The 17760-nt window shown below is 36.3% G+C and overlaps 1 protein-coding gene across 1 annotated transcript; it reads left to right on the top strand.

The window, feature by feature from the left end:
- Window positions 1-3028: 3028 nt before the first annotated feature.
- Window positions 3029-16823, top strand: LOC130944883 (uncharacterized). Its single transcript, XM_057873464.1, has 20 exons — window positions 3029-3472; window positions 3584-3722; window positions 4205-4536; window positions 5111-5192; window positions 5265-5556; window positions 5918-5976; window positions 6230-6319; window positions 6698-6789; window positions 6955-7053; window positions 7153-7230; window positions 12975-13059; window positions 13190-13248; window positions 13376-13445; window positions 13782-13873; window positions 14445-14507; window positions 14663-14729; window positions 14901-15170; window positions 15401-15523; window positions 15670-15822; window positions 16079-16823. Exons 1-20 carry the CDS (start codon window positions 3057-3059, stop codon window positions 16172-16174), a joined length of 2757 nt encoding a protein of 918 aa, XP_057729447.1. The 5' UTR covers window positions 3029-3056; the 3' UTR covers window positions 16175-16823.
- Window positions 16824-17760: the final 937 nt, after the last annotated feature.

Here is a 17760-nt window from a genome sequence, read left to right as displayed (position 1 = left end):
GATTTTGACACTTTTGCCGTTGGTGCCTTTAAAATGATCTAAGATGGTAAGATTGTCGACAAATCGAAGAAGTATCTGACTTTGTATTTGAAATATCTATTTTGAGATATTTAAGTGGTGTTTTAGGATGTGTTAGAGTTTAAAAGGTTTAAAATTGAATTGTTGAATTTTAGTTTTACTTAAATTATTTTTTAAATTTGTATTTTAAATTAAAAAAATATTAAATCTATTTGGATGTATTTATTTATTTTTTTTAAATTAGTGTAATAAAAGATTGTTTAAAGAATAAATTAAAAAGATACTTAATCGTATTGATAAATTTTCTTAAATAATAAAAATAGAAATAGGTTTAATAATATGACTTAGAGATTAGAGGAATTAGTCTTTGGAACATAGAGATAAATAGATAGTGACGACAGAAAGCTATTTATGTAATGTTAATTAACTTCCCTCAATGCTAAACAATAAAAATTTATCTGTTCTTCATTTTTTTTTGTAAATAAATGGGTCATTTTTAATTACGCAATTTTATTAGAAGGACAAAAATCATATTATTATTATTATTATTATTATTATTATTATTATTATTATTATTATTATTATCTGAAATTGATAATAACTATCAAGATAGTTAGATATTAAATTTGATTTATAAAATAATTTAGATGTGGAATATTACTTGTTAGATAAATTTTAGTATAGTTTTTTACAAACAAACAAATTATATAAATTTGCATAGACTAAACTATCATTGAAAAAGTTAACGGATGGCTTAAAGAAGGATATTCTTAGTGTATTGGACTGTTAGACCAATCTTTTTAGTTCGACAAATGACAATTAATGGAAATCAAAAGACCCTTTGGCAGTTAATATTTCTTATGTTCATATTAATGATTTGAAGTTTAAGATGCAAGATGTTTAGAAGAATGGCAGGAGGTATTTAGAAAAGTGTTATTCTTTTTTTCGGATAATGTGTTAATTGGACTCGATAGATACAATTCTATTGTTTAATGTGGATCACAAGTTGGTTGGATCTAGAGACATTCTAACTTTTATACAGTTAAAAATGGGTATGACTGGATTGCACAGAAAATGTTTAATTGGTAGCATAACAATAATTAGTAGTGGGTATGAAAATTAAAGATTTTGGAGAAGATCAAATTTCTTGTGTGGCTTGCTCTTCATGAGGCTTTGCCTATTGCGTCTCTCTGAACTAAAAGAGATCTTGCTAATTCTAATATTTGTCCTCGTTGCTACAATGGAGTGAAATCTATTTTCCATTGTTTGCGTGATTGCAGTATGGCTAAAAATATGTGGCATAGGATCGGCTTTTCTTCTCAATCTTTTTTTTTAACTATAACTTGCAGGATTGGTTTACTTTAAATGTTCAGAAAGATGATTTCATTTTCTTATCTGTTGTGTGGTAAATTTGGCGAAGTCGCAACAATGACATTTTCAATTCTGATCAACCTTGGTCTCCAACTAAGCTTCAAATACTTGTATATAATTCTTGACAAGATTTTAACAAATCAGTTCATGTTTAAAAAGTTGGTGCCCCTCTTTTTTTATTAATTGATTGGATAGTTCTACCAATAAATAAGTTTAAAATAAATTGTAATGTTAATTTTATGGAAGATATTGGTTCAACGAATTTTAATTGTATCATTAAAACCTTAGTTGGCAAATGTATAAAATGTTGTGCTGGTCCTTTTTTATTTAGTTCAATTCTTAGACGGGAGTTTTTTACTATTTGACCGTGTTTAACTTTGATTTGGAAGATGGATTTTTGTGATGACATTTATAAAATGAATTGTCTCAAGACTATTCTTCTTATACAAGCTACAAATGCTTTCGTAGTAAAGATATTGTAGAAAAAATTTAACATATGATAATTAGAGATTGGTGTGCTTCTCTTAATTCAGTGCTCCGTTCTATTAATATTGTTGTTGACTCTTTAGTCAAAGAAGCTGCAAGGCATAATCAGCCTTATAAAGAATGGAATACTCCTATTGAAGATATCAAAAGGCTAATCCAAGAAGGATTTAAGAAAACTTTTAATTTTTCAGTTGAAGAACTTACTGTTTTCTTTTTATTTTTCTATTCTTTGTTAGACAAAAAAATCATTTTAGTTTAAAAGAAATACTTTTGATAAAATAAATTTGAAAGAAAATTACATTTACTTTTCAAAAATAATATCGACAAAATAAACCAAATATAAATATTAAGTGAATTTTTTCTAATTTCTTTTACATAAATGACAAATTTTAAAATATTTAAAAAAATCTAACAATCAAATTTTTATTATTTATTTAATTTTAAATATTTTTTAAGATTTTTTAATATTAGATCAAAATCAAATATATAAAAAATGTTTGTCATTTATAAAAAAATAACATTTTATCAAATTGAGATCAATTTTAAAAGATTATAATGTTTTTTTATAAATATTTTTTTGCCCAAAATTGAATATTTAGAGGGAAAAAAAACCCCATAGTTTACCCAATTTGTAGGTGTGTTTGTCGAAGATCCTATGTGAGGTCATGTTGGAATAAACTGGTACTTAGTAGTTTTTGTTTTGAGGTATTGAAACAGAGATTGAAAGATCGTGTTTGTTAGTTTAGAGATTGGTATTAAAATTTTAAATTTTTATCTCTCTCTCTAAAATTTCAGTATTTCAGTATCTCCAAAAAATATGGACATAGGAGATTGAAATTTTTAGAGATAGAAACTGAAACTTTAATAACATTTTATACCTAAAATACTTTCATTTTAATTAATTAATTCCAATTTTATCCTTTGTGCAAATTAAATTAGAGTTTCATTCTTGTTTCAATTTTTATCTCCCATTTTGCACCAAACAGAATACTGAGATTTATTTCAATCACTCTCTCTAAATTTCTGTCTCTCAGTCTCAATGTTTTCGTCTCTGTCTCTTCACCAAACATTACCTTAATGTTAATAACTTAATATTAATATAAACATTTAGTTTAATTTAATATGTAAAAACCCTAAACCCCTGAAGGTGGAAACCACCGGCGTCTGAATCCCCAAAAAACATGTCCACTCTTGAACCTCAGCTTCTGCACTTTCGCGCCTACGAACTCCGCCTCATCCGCTGCACCCTCACTCCTCCTCCGCCCTCCAATTCCCCCATTCAATCCCCGCCGTCCGATCACCATCTCCACACTCTCATCAACCACCTCCTTTCTTCCATCGAGTCCGGTTCCTATCACCAAGCTCTCACCTCCGACGCTTCCAGACTCGTCTTCGGACTCGCCAATGACTCGCCCCTTCCGGACCCTGTCAACACAGTTGACTCGGCAGAACGATTCTACTCCGAGTTGCTCCACCGCGCCGAGTTCTTCCTCGCGGACGACTCGGTCGGCGACTCCGACAAGGCTTACATGGCGATTCTCGTGCTGTGCATCGCTGTCGCGGCATTTCTAGGGTTCACTCAATGCAACTTCACCGGGTACGCAAATTTTCAAATGCTACTGATTTTTTTTTTTTTTTTTTGCGTTTCTTTCTAATTTAGCTGAGAAGTGTTAGCTGAATATGAGTTGGAATTTGGATTTGGATTTAGGCCTATGAAAGGTTTACCGCGATGCCCGTTGCCTATGGAAGGTGGCGGCAATGGTGAATTCGCAGAGTGGGACAATTGGGCTCGCAATCAGGTTATGGCTGCTGGTTCTGACTTGCTTGGAAAGTTCTCCAATCTTCAGGTACATTTTAAGCATTAGAAGTCACTGTTCCATACATTGCATACATGATTACATTGTATATTAATCACAAAAATGGCTTTGTTTAATGAAATACGGAGATATTTTAGTTGAGCGAGAGATAGTTGTAGCATCAAAATCTCTTGTTGACATTAGTATTGTTTGCCATTGGAGTGAATTGCTACTCTGGCGTAGCAAGAACAAATGTTATGCTGTTAAAACTTAAAAGCTGATAATTTGGCAATAACTTTTTTGTTTGGGTGCTGGAACAAAATCAATGTGGTAGGTACTGAATGAGCAATATTTGAATTTTTGAGTTGCTGAATGATTAACAAAGTAACTTCTAATCGTAGTTGAATTTGAAATAGGTTGATTCCATCAGAATTGTAGGCCATCTCCATCCCCCTCCCTTTTTCTTTCTCTCCTTCTCCATCTTCTCTCTTTCTGTTTTCTAATTTTAGTTTTGCACATCTATTGTTTTGTAGTACATAGTTTTTTCTAAGATGTTGCTTATGCGGATGAAAGATTTGTCATTTCAAGGAGCCATATCTTCTGCATGTGAGATTAGAAGCCTTTCATGGTGGCTTGCAAGGGTTTTGCTTCTTCAGCAGAGAATTTTGAATGAGCGATCTTCTTCTTTGTTTGATCTTTTGCATGTATACTTGGGTGAGGCTTTGCAACAATTTGGCACTTCAGAAGGTGTTAGAAGTTATTGGGATGCTAATTTACGTGATAGAGAATGCTTAGATATTGTCTCCATGTTTCATTTAGAGGCTGGAATCATGGAATATGCCTATGGACGAGTAGATCCTTGCAGGTTAGTTACTCTGACGTTTTATTCTTTTTTAATTATTGTTTTTATTAATATGGTTGATAGTCAATTCTTTCTTTGGCATGATTAGGTTGACAAATATTCTTAGTATAATTTGTTTGGCTGTTTTTGATGGGAATGGAAGGTCCACTTCAGTCCAAGTTACTTTCAAGGCTTGCATTATGTACTTGTATATAGTGCAAGGACTTGAGAACATTTTAAGATCGATCTCTGTGTGTAATGCAGTAGTCTATCTAATAGAAGTGAATATTGATTTTATTGGTTTGGTGACATGCATTTGTTCGTTCTTGTCAACTTCGAACAGGAAGTTCTAACCCAATATGTTTGACCCCCTTGACCTCTTTCACATTTTTATTCACTTTTAAGGACTTTCCATGAAGTAAAATATGGGTTGGAAATGCAATGGGTTTGAAATATTCAAATTAACATGATTCTTATAATGTTAGAAAACAATTATGTTATCAAATTTTCCTCGGGAATACTATTTGAATGTTTAAATAACTGGTACTTTTGATTCTCCTTTGATATCTTTCTATGCTGAAGTACCTTCTTGCATCAGGACACATTTTGAGTCAGCTGAGATGGCAGCTGGGCTTCAGCTTTCAGTTACTGGGGTGCTGGGTTTCCGTACTGTACATCAGGTAAACTTAGTAAATTGCACAATTATTTTGCTTGACTGAGCATGCCTTCTAATATGTAGTTCTTGGGCATAGGTAGAACCAAAGGCACAAATGGTACTCGTCACAAACACATGCTCATCAAACAATGCGGATAACCACTCTTTGATGGGTAATGGCACACAAAGAAGAGATTCCAGCTCTGGTGATGCATCTGACATACTTATGACACCAAAATTGATAGGAAATTACGATGACACTAAAACTGGGTCACAAGGAATAGAAAATGGTGCTCAGACTACTCCCAGTTTGACAGCAACACAACAGGCTGTAATTCTGGCATATTGCCTTCTAATTGAGAAGAGCTCCAGACATGATGAATTGCAGCGTAAGTTGCCTTGAAAATACCTCTGCTTTGGGGGATAAAGAGGTCTTCTAGCCTATATATGGTGTTTGGCTAAGGTTAAGAAGTGAAATAAAGAATGGAAATTGGATTAGATAATGTTGAACATTAATGGCTTTACCTGTCTATAGGTCTTTATCTAAGCCCCCTTTTTCTTGAGCTATTTCTCAAATGAATAAATTTTCATTGTGGGTGCGCGCAAGAGGGAAGGGGGTGATAATTGCTATGAAATAGCTATTGTGTTGATAAGATTTTTTTTTTACTATAAACTATTTTAGATACTAAATAACCTAGTTCATAAAACACATTAATTCACTTAATTTCTGGCTTGTGAAATGTGTTTCAGGATGGGATATGGCTCCTTACATTGAGGCGATTGATTCCCAGCATTTGTTTTATTTCATTGTAAGTATGCTGTCAGTGTGTTCTCATATTCCCTTGGGGATTCAGATTTTTTTATATTTTAAATATAAAATTTCAGGTAGTCCTGAGTGAAAACCTAGTTTTTTCTTCATTTTTTTTTTTAAAAATGAGGCTTTTCAATGTACCTAGAAGGAATTTTTCAGAGCGAAAGGCTTTTAGATTTCTTCTTTCAATCTTCTTCTTATTTTGTATTATCCAAAAATTATTTGTTTGATAATTTTCTTGTTTGCATCAGATACGATGTTTCTGCGATATCTTGCGTATACGATGGGAATCATCTCGAAGTCGAACAAAGGAGCGTGCTTTACTGATGATGGAGAATTTGGTACGAGTTATGTTGATTGACATGTCAATATGGGATCTCTAAGTGTATATAATTTTTCTGACATATCTGTCTCTTGTATGCGTTTTTAATTAGAGGTGACAATGTTATAATTTTTTGCTACTAAAGAAGATACTATGCTTGCATTTTATGCTGACCAAAATTGGGCCATTCAATCTGTACTTTACTACCTTGAATTGAAAACCTCAGCCAATTAAGTTTCTTTCGGTATTTTGCATTGAAAGAATCCATATTTATGTAAGCATCCTTTCTATTTTGTTGGTGCTAATGTTTCAACATGTGAATTGTCTTGATGTGTTCATTGTGGCTTAGATTCATATAGCTGCAGCAGTTGATAAATATATACATCATCTTTTGCAGGTGCAACGTATTTATGAATGTTCTCCAGTTGTAGCAGAAAGAATTCCTCTTAGTTACGATGTTTATATGCCCAGTATTTCTGCATTAAGGAAGTATGATCTTTTGCTCTTTAGGTTCTTCAGATAAAAAGAGAACTGAATTTGCCCCCCCCCCCCCCCCCCCCCCCCCCCCAAAAAAAAGAAAAACCAATTTCCTTTCTTATATAATCAAAAGTTAGATAATTCTCAATCTCTAATGTTTCCTTCCTACCAATTTAGGGAATATGGTGAGCTTTTGGTTCGCTGTGGTTTAATAGGGGAGGCAGTGAAGGTATTTGAAGATTTAGAATTATGGGATAATCTTATATACTGCTACAGGTATGATAGCTGAGATGAAAAAGTTGAATGAATTGTGTTCTCTTACAATTCACTCATCAAAGCAGTGAAATCTCATTTTATACTTGATTTGGAACTCAGCTTATTGGAGAAGAAAGCCACAGCTGTTGAACTCATCAAGAAACGTCTTTCAGAACGACCCAGTGACCCCAGATTATGGTATGTTTCTCGGCTTATTTTATTTTCATCTTTCGTATGTCATTGCCTAGACAATTTGATCCACTAAAATATAATGTTTGCTATTACTTGCTGATGGACTTTGTATAACTTATTTCAAATATCAGCAAAAAATAACAATCGCCTTTTTGGTTCGTCTATTTTTTTTTGGTGACTGATAAATGGAACACAAAGAACAACTAAGGGAGAAACCATCTCCATCCTAATGGTCTCTTCTACAACACTACAAGGGAGATAAAACTCAGCATAAGATTGATAATGTTTAGCCGCCGTCTTCGCAAGAAGATCAGCTGCGAAGTTCGCTGTCCGCTGAATCAATTGAACATGCACCACCCAATTGCGCTCTAGCATCTCATAGATCTTGAAAAGAATATCATTATCTTCCCTTCTCAACACAATTCGGTTATTATTGATTCACAAATAAGCCTCCAAACAATCTGTTTTGCAAATGACCTCCTTGTATCCATTTTACCATGTCAAACAAAGACCCCCTCCAAATTGCAAAGAGCTCACACCAAAGGATAGGACCCACAGGAATGCTAGCTGAACAGCCCGATGCTAGCTGAACATCCCAACAACCAATTACAGATACTATCCCGCACCACGCACCCAAAACCAGCAAGTTGATCTTTGCTCAAAGAGACTAGCATCACAATTTATTTTAACATTTGTTGGCGGAGGGCACCAAGAATCAATAAAAGAGGTATGCGTAGTCACCTGATTAAGCCCCTTAGCCAAGACGTATTTAGATGCTGAATGTCGAGCAAGCATGAGAACCTTTTCCTTGCTCCAACCGTCATTTAGATTGAAAACTTCATTGTTCCTATCCCTCCAAATCCACCATAAGCCTGCTCCGCAAAGATTGCTTCGCTGTTCTGGAGATTTAAATGAAGCCAACTTCTAAAATCCACCAAGGCATCCCATCTCCTCAATCCTACATTCAAACTTTCCCAAATTGGCTTTACTTTATCACAAAATCTGAGGCAGTGCTCAATAGTTTCTAGAGCTTCATTGAATCTAGGACAAAGATCAGGTGGTGTCATACCTCTTCTGAATTGGAAGCTGTCCGTGGGGATGGCACCATGCAAGCACAGGCAAATCAAACCCTTGACTTTTTCAGGAATACTCATATGCCAAAGCCACAACCAATTCTCATTAGGGTCTCAGGCAACCTTTCTTTTTAGAAGCCATTCATAGCCATCCTTTGTGGAGTAGACCTTGGTAGCATTAGCATTCCAAACCCAGGTAGCTGTGTTCCCTTCCTGCACGGTTGGGTTAAAATTTGAAAGATCAAGCTTAAGAACCTCCGGAAGAATCGTACAAAGACCATCCAAGTGCCATCCACCCCCAAACCACATGTCGCCTAAAGAGAGACAAGTGTCTGAAATATGAACAAAAGGGACCTCATGAGCAAGACTCCCGGAAGGTCTCCAGGGATGATACCAAAAGGATTGAGTTAAAGGGCCAGTACTCCAAACATAGCCATCACTCAGTCTACCAGCTGCCTTTGTGATGTCACGCCATATACCTGAAGTTTGCGAAGGACGCACAAGGTCCAAACTCAACGTTCCATGCACATATTTAGCTAACATAATGCGCACCCAAAGTTTGTCCCTCCCATGAAAGAGTTGCCAAACCAATTTACCAAGGAGGGCAATATTAACACAATGAGCATTTCGAATTCCTAGACCCTCATACCTCTTGGGTGTAGTAACCGTATTCCACCCCACCAAACTCGAGCATTGCTCATCCGTCTTCCCTTTCCACAAGAAATTACACATGATAGCATCAATCTTAGAGCACACCTTGTTGGGGATACCTGCATTTGGTAAATGGGAAGAGAAGATGCCACATATTTTATAAGACAAAGTCTGCCGGCTCTATTAAGGAGTCGACCTTTCCAACTAGCCAATCTGTTCTTTATTTTCTCCACCGACTCCAGGCAAACCGCTCTAGTCGCCCTCAGATGGCTAAGATTAACCCTCAAATATTTACCTAAATTATTGGCAAATCTGATAGATGACACACCAGCCAGCATGTCTCTACTACTATTCGGTACACTCTTAGAACAAACTACCCTGGACTTCGCAATGTTCACTTTCATGCCCGAGGCCTTGCAGAACAGATTCAAAGAATGCATGATCTGTTGGACTTGAGTTCTGCTTGCTTTACAGAAGAGAAAAAGGTCGTCCGTAAACATAAAATGTGAAATATGAGGACCCCTCGGAGAAATAGCAATCGGGTCCCAATCTCCTGAGTCCACTGGGAAAGAAATAGAGCAGGCTAACATCTCCATACAAAGAACAAAAAGATAAGGGGACATCGGGGCCCCTTGACGGAGCCCACGTTTGGGTTGAAAACCTTCTAACCTACTACCATTCCAAAGAATCGATAGGGATGATGCTTGAACACAATTCATAATGAGCCTCCGAATAGAGGTAGGGAAACCAAAACAACCTAATCTAGAAACTGCCCGTCTACCCTGTCATATGCTTTATTGCTTTTTCTAGATCAATCTTGAAAGCCATAGCACCCTTCCTCGACTTAGTTTTCTTCAAGAAGTGAAGCACCTCTTGTGCCACAATAATGTTGTCAGGGGCTCCTCTCCCGGGAATGAAACCACCCTGATTCGGACTTATAATATCAGATAACAAAGGTCTCAGGTGACCTACTAGCACTTTAGTCACAATTTTATGGATGACGTTGCAAAGACTGATAGGTCGAAAGTCCTTCATTCTACTTGGGGAGTCCATCTTAGGGATAGGCACTATAAGAGTTTCTAACACGGGGGGATTAAACAGGTCACCCTGAAAAACCCTCTGCACTAAGCTCCACACATCGTGCCCCACAACTTTCTAATATTCCTTAAAAAAGAAAGCTTGGAATTTGTCCGGCCATGGGGATTTGAGAGGGCTCATGGAATCTACTGCTGCTTTAACCTCCAATAATGAAACAGGTCGGGTCAGGTTCTCACAAGCTTCTTGACTAAGAGAATGCTTTGGAAACTCACCCATACAACGTACCTCCACCGGATCAATTGAACAGAAGAGATTTACAAGAAAAGCCAACGCTTCTTGTTGAAGAAGAGCTGGATCAGAGGACCAAGACCCGTCACTCACAAATAGACCATGTATCTTATTTGCCTTCCTTCTAATAATAGTCTGGATATGAAAAAACTTCGTGTTTCTGTCGCCATATCTCACCCATTGTTCTCGAGACTTCTGAAACCAGGGCAATTTTTCCTGGGCTGTCCTCCCTGCATCTTCGTTCCTCCTCTTTACAAGCAACATCATCACATATTTCTAGCCTTCTTTGGAGGTCATTGAGCTTGCTTTCAAGATCCCTCTTCTTGATAAAAATATTCCCAAAAACACGAGAGTTGAAATCAAGAGAAGACTGTTGCACCTTCATAAATTTTCCTTGTAAGTGAGAATTGTTGTCATTCCAGGCATGAAAAACACTCTTATAAGAAGGATGAGTGGCCCAGGCAGCTTGGAACCTAAAAGGTCTACTACCCTTCTTGGCTGGAATTCCAAAGCACATGATGAGCAAAGGGCAGTGATCCGAGTGCAACCGACTAAGTACTTCTGTAAATGCTTCAGGAAACATAATCCTCCAACTGGTATTACTATAAGCTCTGTCTAGCTTCTTGGCCACCTCCCTATTCCCCTGAACCCTCCTAAACCAAGTAAAATTCCTTCCTGTTGCCAGATCAAACAAATTACAATTATCTAGGACATGAGAAAAATAGCTCCTGTGAGAAGCATTATAGAAGCCCCCGTTTCACTTATTGAGGATGTAAAATTTCATTAAAATCCCCAACTACAAGCCAAGGATCCTAGATAGTCGTTCCAAGAACAGAAAGATGTTCCCATAATTCACCACGGTTTGCAGGTTGGGGACTACCGTAAACTGCACTACAAATCCAGGTTTTTCCACCCCTATCAATTGCAACAGACAGACATTGTTCCATGGTCACAATCACTCGACATTTAGCTTTGCCATCCGAGGATAAAAACCAAATACCCCCTTTGTGTCCATTGGCTTCCACAATTCCCACCGGAGTAAACCCCAAATTTTCCCAAAACAATTTCATAGTACTAAAGACAACATGGGTTTCAACAAGAATAACAAAAGTAGGATTAAACCTTCTTACCAATTCCTTGCAGTGTACTCGAGCCATCCTGTTAGAGGCTCCTCTCACGTTCCAGCTGATCAAGTTCAGAGAATCACTATCCATAAAAACCAGGCTTGATGATGGAACGTCGATGCTAGCCTCTCACATTGAGGGTCCTCTGTCACCCATCTTGGTTTCCCCCTCCACATTTGCACTGCAGCCATTCTTGTCTTGGGCATGCTTAATCCCTCCATCAGAATCAATCGGTGAACCCTGTAGCGAAGGAGGTCTCCTCCTCTTATAACTTACTTTGATAAACGGTGTAGTAGAATGTGGAACAATGCCATCTTTTCACCCTCAACCTCCGTTGGTGATGCCACCATACCAGTCTCATCGTCTTTGCCACAATCTTTGGCCACATGCCCAAAACAATTGCATCTTCCACAAATAAGATGCAAGTTCTCATACTCAATGTTATACTCAAAGCCATCGATCATAATCTTCCGCTTCACTGGCCGTCCAAGATTGATTTGCATGCTCGTGCATATTTACCACGCTCTGCAGATTTGGTGGCCAAATCAACCTTCATAGGTTTCCCCACCGTTTTTGCTATGTTTAAAATAGCCTTCTTACTGTAGTACCAGATATTAAGCTCTGTAATTCTTATCCATACTAGAGTAGAACCAAAGGTATCTTCACACAGTTTGAAAGAAGAGCATCATGGCTTAGCCGCCACGTAGTTCCCTCTGATCATCCAAGGCCCCCCAAGCAAAAGTCACTCTCTATCCTCCCACAAGTCGAACTTGATGAAAAAATAGCCGTAACCCACATCCAACACCTCATAGCCGCCTTTGGTCCTCCAAACTCCCCTCAGCTTGTGAGTAATGGCTGTGTAACTGAGTTTTGCCAAGGACCTTAATGATAATGGCATCCCGATAAGGTGTGGAAAGGATCTCTCTCGCCTCTACAGTGAATTCCACACTAGGGATCTCCCCGTCTGTGATGACTGCTATTTTGTCTGCATCAAGAGAATCCACCACATGAGAAACCCTAGCTGAGGAGTCACCCACCACTTTGTCTCGAAAAGAGACCTTGAAAGCCTCTTTGTCCTTCAGAATCTTCTCTCCATTTCCCATACCCAGTACTGCTTCTCGCCTCCCATCCTTCGTGATTCCAGACCCTCCACCTTCCTCCAAAACATTCTAACCTTTCACTCCATGATCATCGATACCCTTTCCTTCCAAGACTCTCACCCTGTCACCCTCGCTGCGCTCTCCCCCGCTCTCCCCACTCATTGTGTCTTTTTTTTTTTGGTTCGTCTATTTATGAAAAGGAAGTCTTATTATAACAGAAGTTGCTCACCCATAATTTTTAGATATCCCAAAATAGGAAGCTTTAATGGAGTACTGACTTGTATTTAGATTACATATGGCCTGTACTTTTTGTTGGTCCGAAGATATTTGTTAAAGATTATTTGGCTCATCTTGTTATTGAGTTTTTTATTCGATTCAATCATGAATCAATCATGATGGGTGACATGCTAGCTGGCACTATACAAGATTTTATGCATAATTTATTTCAGCTAGTGCTAACAATTTCTAATTTCTAGGTGTTCATTGGGTGACATTACGAATAATGACACCTGTTACGAAAAGGCTCTGGAAGTTTCAAATAGTAGGTCTGCTAGAGCTAAGGTGCTCCTGTGTTTACATTCTTTTGCTCGTTGCTGCCTGTGTGCTCTACAAACTTTCTTATGCCATATTAGAAAATTTTAAACTAAGATTATTATCTTTTTAACAAATTTCGTTATTCTTTGATCGATAGCGTTCTCTGGCTCGCAGCGCATACAATAGAGGAGACTACGAGACATCTAAAATTTTGTGGTGTGTGCTGTAACCTGAAGCTTTTCCCTATGATCCTTGCCTTTGTCAACTATTATTATATTTATAGTTTTTGGTGTTTTGACAACATTGCTATTTAGTGTGACGTGCTTTTGTTCACTAATTTCAGGGAGTCTGCAATGTCAATGAACTCTATGTTTCCAGATGGTTGGTTCGCATTTGGGGCTGCTGCATTGAAGGTGAATGAAATACTAATAATTGTAGTGGCTATTGCCTCCATTGACATGTGGCGACAATCTACTAGTATTAGGCTAGCTTTGGATAATTTGACAATTAGTTGCATGTGTGCACAGATTAGCACAGTAGCACTTGCATAACTGTGTATGGTTGTGTATGCAATTGTATATCTGTGGCATCACCTGTTTGGCCTGTTAGGATGGGAACAAAACTACTCACATGCATTTGTTATGCTGACTAGGCTTGTTCCCTCCTCCCCCACCCAAAACAAAAGAAACAAGAAAAAAAAAACATTTTTGGTATCTCATGTACTTTAAACTAACCATGAAATTTTACAGGCACGGGATATTGAAAAAGCTCTGGATGCATTTACCCGTGCGGTTCAACTTGATCCTGAAAATGGGGAAGCTTGGAATAACATTGCTTGCTTGTATGGAATTCTAGCTTTCTTGTCATATTTACAAATTATAAAACAGCTTAAGCCTGTTTAGTTTGAGTGCCTTTTTTTTCCCCTTCGGTGTCTTATTTAGTAGTTTGTGAAGGAATAAATAATAATTATTAATTCTCAGTATTCTCTTTCAAAAATCTTAAACATATAAAGCAAAATGAAAGAAAAATGTGCATTTTTATCATTAATTGGAAACATAAAATGAAAATAGAAAATGTTTTCTGAATCCGAGTTAACTCTTAGTTTGTTTCATGACTTGTTTTCCAGCAAATGCGCTCGCATTTACAACATGTGCATAAGTATCTTTTCCTTTTTGCATCCTTATAGTTTGAGCTACCTAACTAATATATACAAAGTCAATCTAACTGTTCCGAAGTGAGTTTGACATTGTAGTAATTTTTCATTTTCAAACTGCTTTTTACCATGGTTTCATTGTTGTGATCTGTACGAACAGAACTCTTTTTCAGAAAAAAAAAAGAGAGAGATTCAAAAGTGGTTCATTAATTATTTTTCTTCTAGAGTTTACTTATTATGCATTTCACTTTACATGCAGGCATATGATCAAGAAAAAGAACAAGGAGGCCTTCATTGCATTTAAAGAAGCCTTGAAATTCAAGTATTATATTCATCCCTTTTATTAAACTGCTTTAAAGATATTTCTGGAAAAAATATGCTCGTATACCCGGTTGTGTGTATACAGCATAGCATGTGTATTAGTTCACAATCATTAAAATTTGGGGTTCATAGTAACATAATGATACTTGATGACAGACGGAACAGCTGGCAACTCTGGGAGAACTATAGTCATGTTGCTATTGATGTTGGCAATATCAGTCAGGTATTTGCTGCTTTCCCATATTCTTCTGTTGATCAAAACCAGTATTAGTTTTCATTACATATGGATATCGTCTTCTATGTAACAAGAAGTATGAAAGATGAGATTTGTTTTCTCTGCTGTTCCATTATCTTTTGTTCTTTGTCACTCATCAAGTTTTAAGAATTCTTTTAGGCTCTGGAAGGTGTGCAGATGGTTTTGGAAATGTCCAACAATAAAAGAGTAGATACAGAACTACTAGAAAGGATCAGAACGGAGGTTGAAAAGAGGCGCTCAATAAGTAATTCGGTGCCTTCTGTTGCAACTGATATTACACATAGTACAGATAAACTTCAGTTAGATGATTCTCAATTAGAACTTCAAGAGCAATCACAAGCTTCTGATGATGGAAGATCACGTGAAACTGAGCAATTGATGTTGTTACTTGGAAGAGTTCTACAGCAGGTATACGATTATATTAATCTTCTGTTTATGTAGATTCCTTTTACTCAACGAAGAGTGTGGCCAATATGCACTGCCAACACCTCCAGATGGGGACATGGGAAAAGTGGATCATCTGCTTATTATAAATAGTATTGAACTGTAATAATGTTTCCTATGAATGTTCAAAAGTTGATGCAGGGGATAGTTAGCACACAGAAATGTTCAGTTTAATATTTAATTCTCTGATGCAGATAGTTAAAAGTGGGAGTGGATATGGACCTGATATCTGGGGCTTATATGCAAAATGGCATAGAATGAATGGAGATCTCATTATGTGTTCTGAAGCCCTTTTAAAGCAAGTTAGATCACTCCAGGTATGTCTCACATGGTTGGTTAGATAGTTCCACCTTTACGCAAGAGTAAGAGTTATATACCTATGTCCGGTATCAAAGAATCTGTGCATTTGTATCGCTACAACTATGGTGAAATTCAATTTTATCATAATATTATGTTTTCTTAGGGATCTGATACTTGGAAAGACAGAGATCGCTTCAAGAAGTTTGCAATAGCATCCTTGGAACTTTGCAAGGTGTACATGGAAATTTCCTCATCTGCCGGCAGAACTAAAGAGTTATATACAGCTGACATGCATCTGAAGAACATCATCAAACAGGCAAGATGCTTATTCTGAAGTTAATATCAAGTTCTTCTTTACCACATATAAGCCATGGTTTCGCAGTTTCAGTTGTATGTTGCAAGATCCAATGGCATTACAAATACAAACAAGCCCTTTGAAACCTGAAAATAGAAACTGGACAACATTTTTTAGTTTATGGGCTCTGCCCGCTTTCATGTTACATATAGAAATATGCTTTTCCAGCATGTTGCTCATCCTCTAAAGTTTTTTAATTTATTATTTATATTCTCAGGCTCAGAGCTTCTCTGATACAGAAGAGTTTAGGGATCTTCAGGCTTTCCATGAAGAAGTGAAGATCAAACTCCAATCGAATTCAACGCCTACCTAAAATACTAGTGGAAACATGATCAAATAAATAAGTTGTTTCTAAGGTTTCATTGGTATTCCTAAGATTAGAGGCTAACCCATCAACAGAAGTAGTCTAAACTCTAAAGCTTGATTATAGAATCCTTGATTTGGATGATATATGCTGAAAGTAATCAAGGTGTGCCTATGTATCATATCATGTATGTTCTATTTAAAAGTGAGAGAAGCGTTATGTTTTGTGATGTTTATAGATGCAAAATTCATATCTTCTTATTGTAACAATGTTACATGTTGTAATAGCATGATTATCTTTATCACTAAATTACATGAAGAGAGTTATAATACTCAATGTAGATGATTTTTAATAAACAGTAAAGACGTGTTTTTGATATTCAGTTGGTGAAGGTTGCAATACACACAAAATCTGCAATTTGAGAAAATGAACTAAAGAGTGCACACTTATAATCTAAAGATCAAGGTATACATTGTTGCCAATTTGCCATGCATTATATTTTAGAATCCTCGTTATCATGCATTCATCCTTACTCTTTCCTCTGCCTGACCAAACATCCATACATATGAAGAATTAGGGACATAAGTACTATACACGATAGAAACTCATACATAGTGGAGATAAAAACCAAGCAAGAGCTTGGTAAGGTCCGAAACAGAAACCGCATAATAAAAACATAGCAAAGCTTAGAGCAAATACATATATTCATTAGTAACATCCAGTTTTCAGCAGCAACCCCTCTTCTCTTTATAGACATATTTGCCAACGTTTCTTCGAATTTTTGTTCTATATAACAAAGACAGTAAGACACGTAGGTATTGTTTGTTTGGACTGAAAATCAAGGGAAAGAAAATAAAAGGAAGGAAATGAGAGAGAAAACGTTTATTTTTCCTTGTTTGTTTGGAATGAAATTTTGAGTGGAAAATTAAAACAGTTTAAAATTAAGAGTGGGTTCCACTCAAAATTTTTCCTCCCAACTATGGACGGAAAACTAAGAGGAAAATGAAACTCAAAAACATTATTCCATATTTGTCCTTTCCTAAATCATATACATAAAATACCATTTTTATAAATATAAGGACAAAAATATTATTTACTAATAATTTATTCTTCTTTCTTCCTAATTTTCTTTCTAACCAAACAAAGAAAATTATTCTTTCTTTTCTTTTCTTTTTTTTCATTTTTCTTTCATCTAAACAACTCAAGAAAAAATAAAAATACATTCAAATTCTTTCCTTTCTTTTCTTTCCTTTCTATCTCCATCTTTCCATCCAAACAAGCCCTAAGACTTGTATTTTTCACATTAGATTGCAAGAATAGCTGCTGCTGGGATATATGGTACTAAACGTTCAATCAATGCGTGGTTTGGTTAGAGTTAAGTTTAACTCTCAGAAAAACATAAATATACTAGTAGATACTAATATGGTTTGTTCACTAGCAAAACTCAACACGAGAAAGATTGACACATGATTTATGAAGATCTTAAATCCCGTCGAAGCCATATGCCTTTTTCTCAAGTCCATCTGTATACAACTGTTTTATACACCTTTTTATGTTTAGTATTAAAAATGATTGATAAAAAAGTGAGAGGATAG

Source organism: Arachis stenosperma, chromosome 8 (assembly GCF_014773155.1).
Source record: "Arachis stenosperma cultivar V10309 chromosome 8, arast.V10309.gnm1.PFL2, whole genome shotgun sequence".
Taxonomy (NCBI): Eukaryota; Viridiplantae; Streptophyta; class Magnoliopsida; order Fabales; family Fabaceae; genus Arachis; species Arachis stenosperma.
Note: the sequence above shows the minus strand (reverse complement) of the source record. Positions and strands in the feature narration are given on the sequence as shown.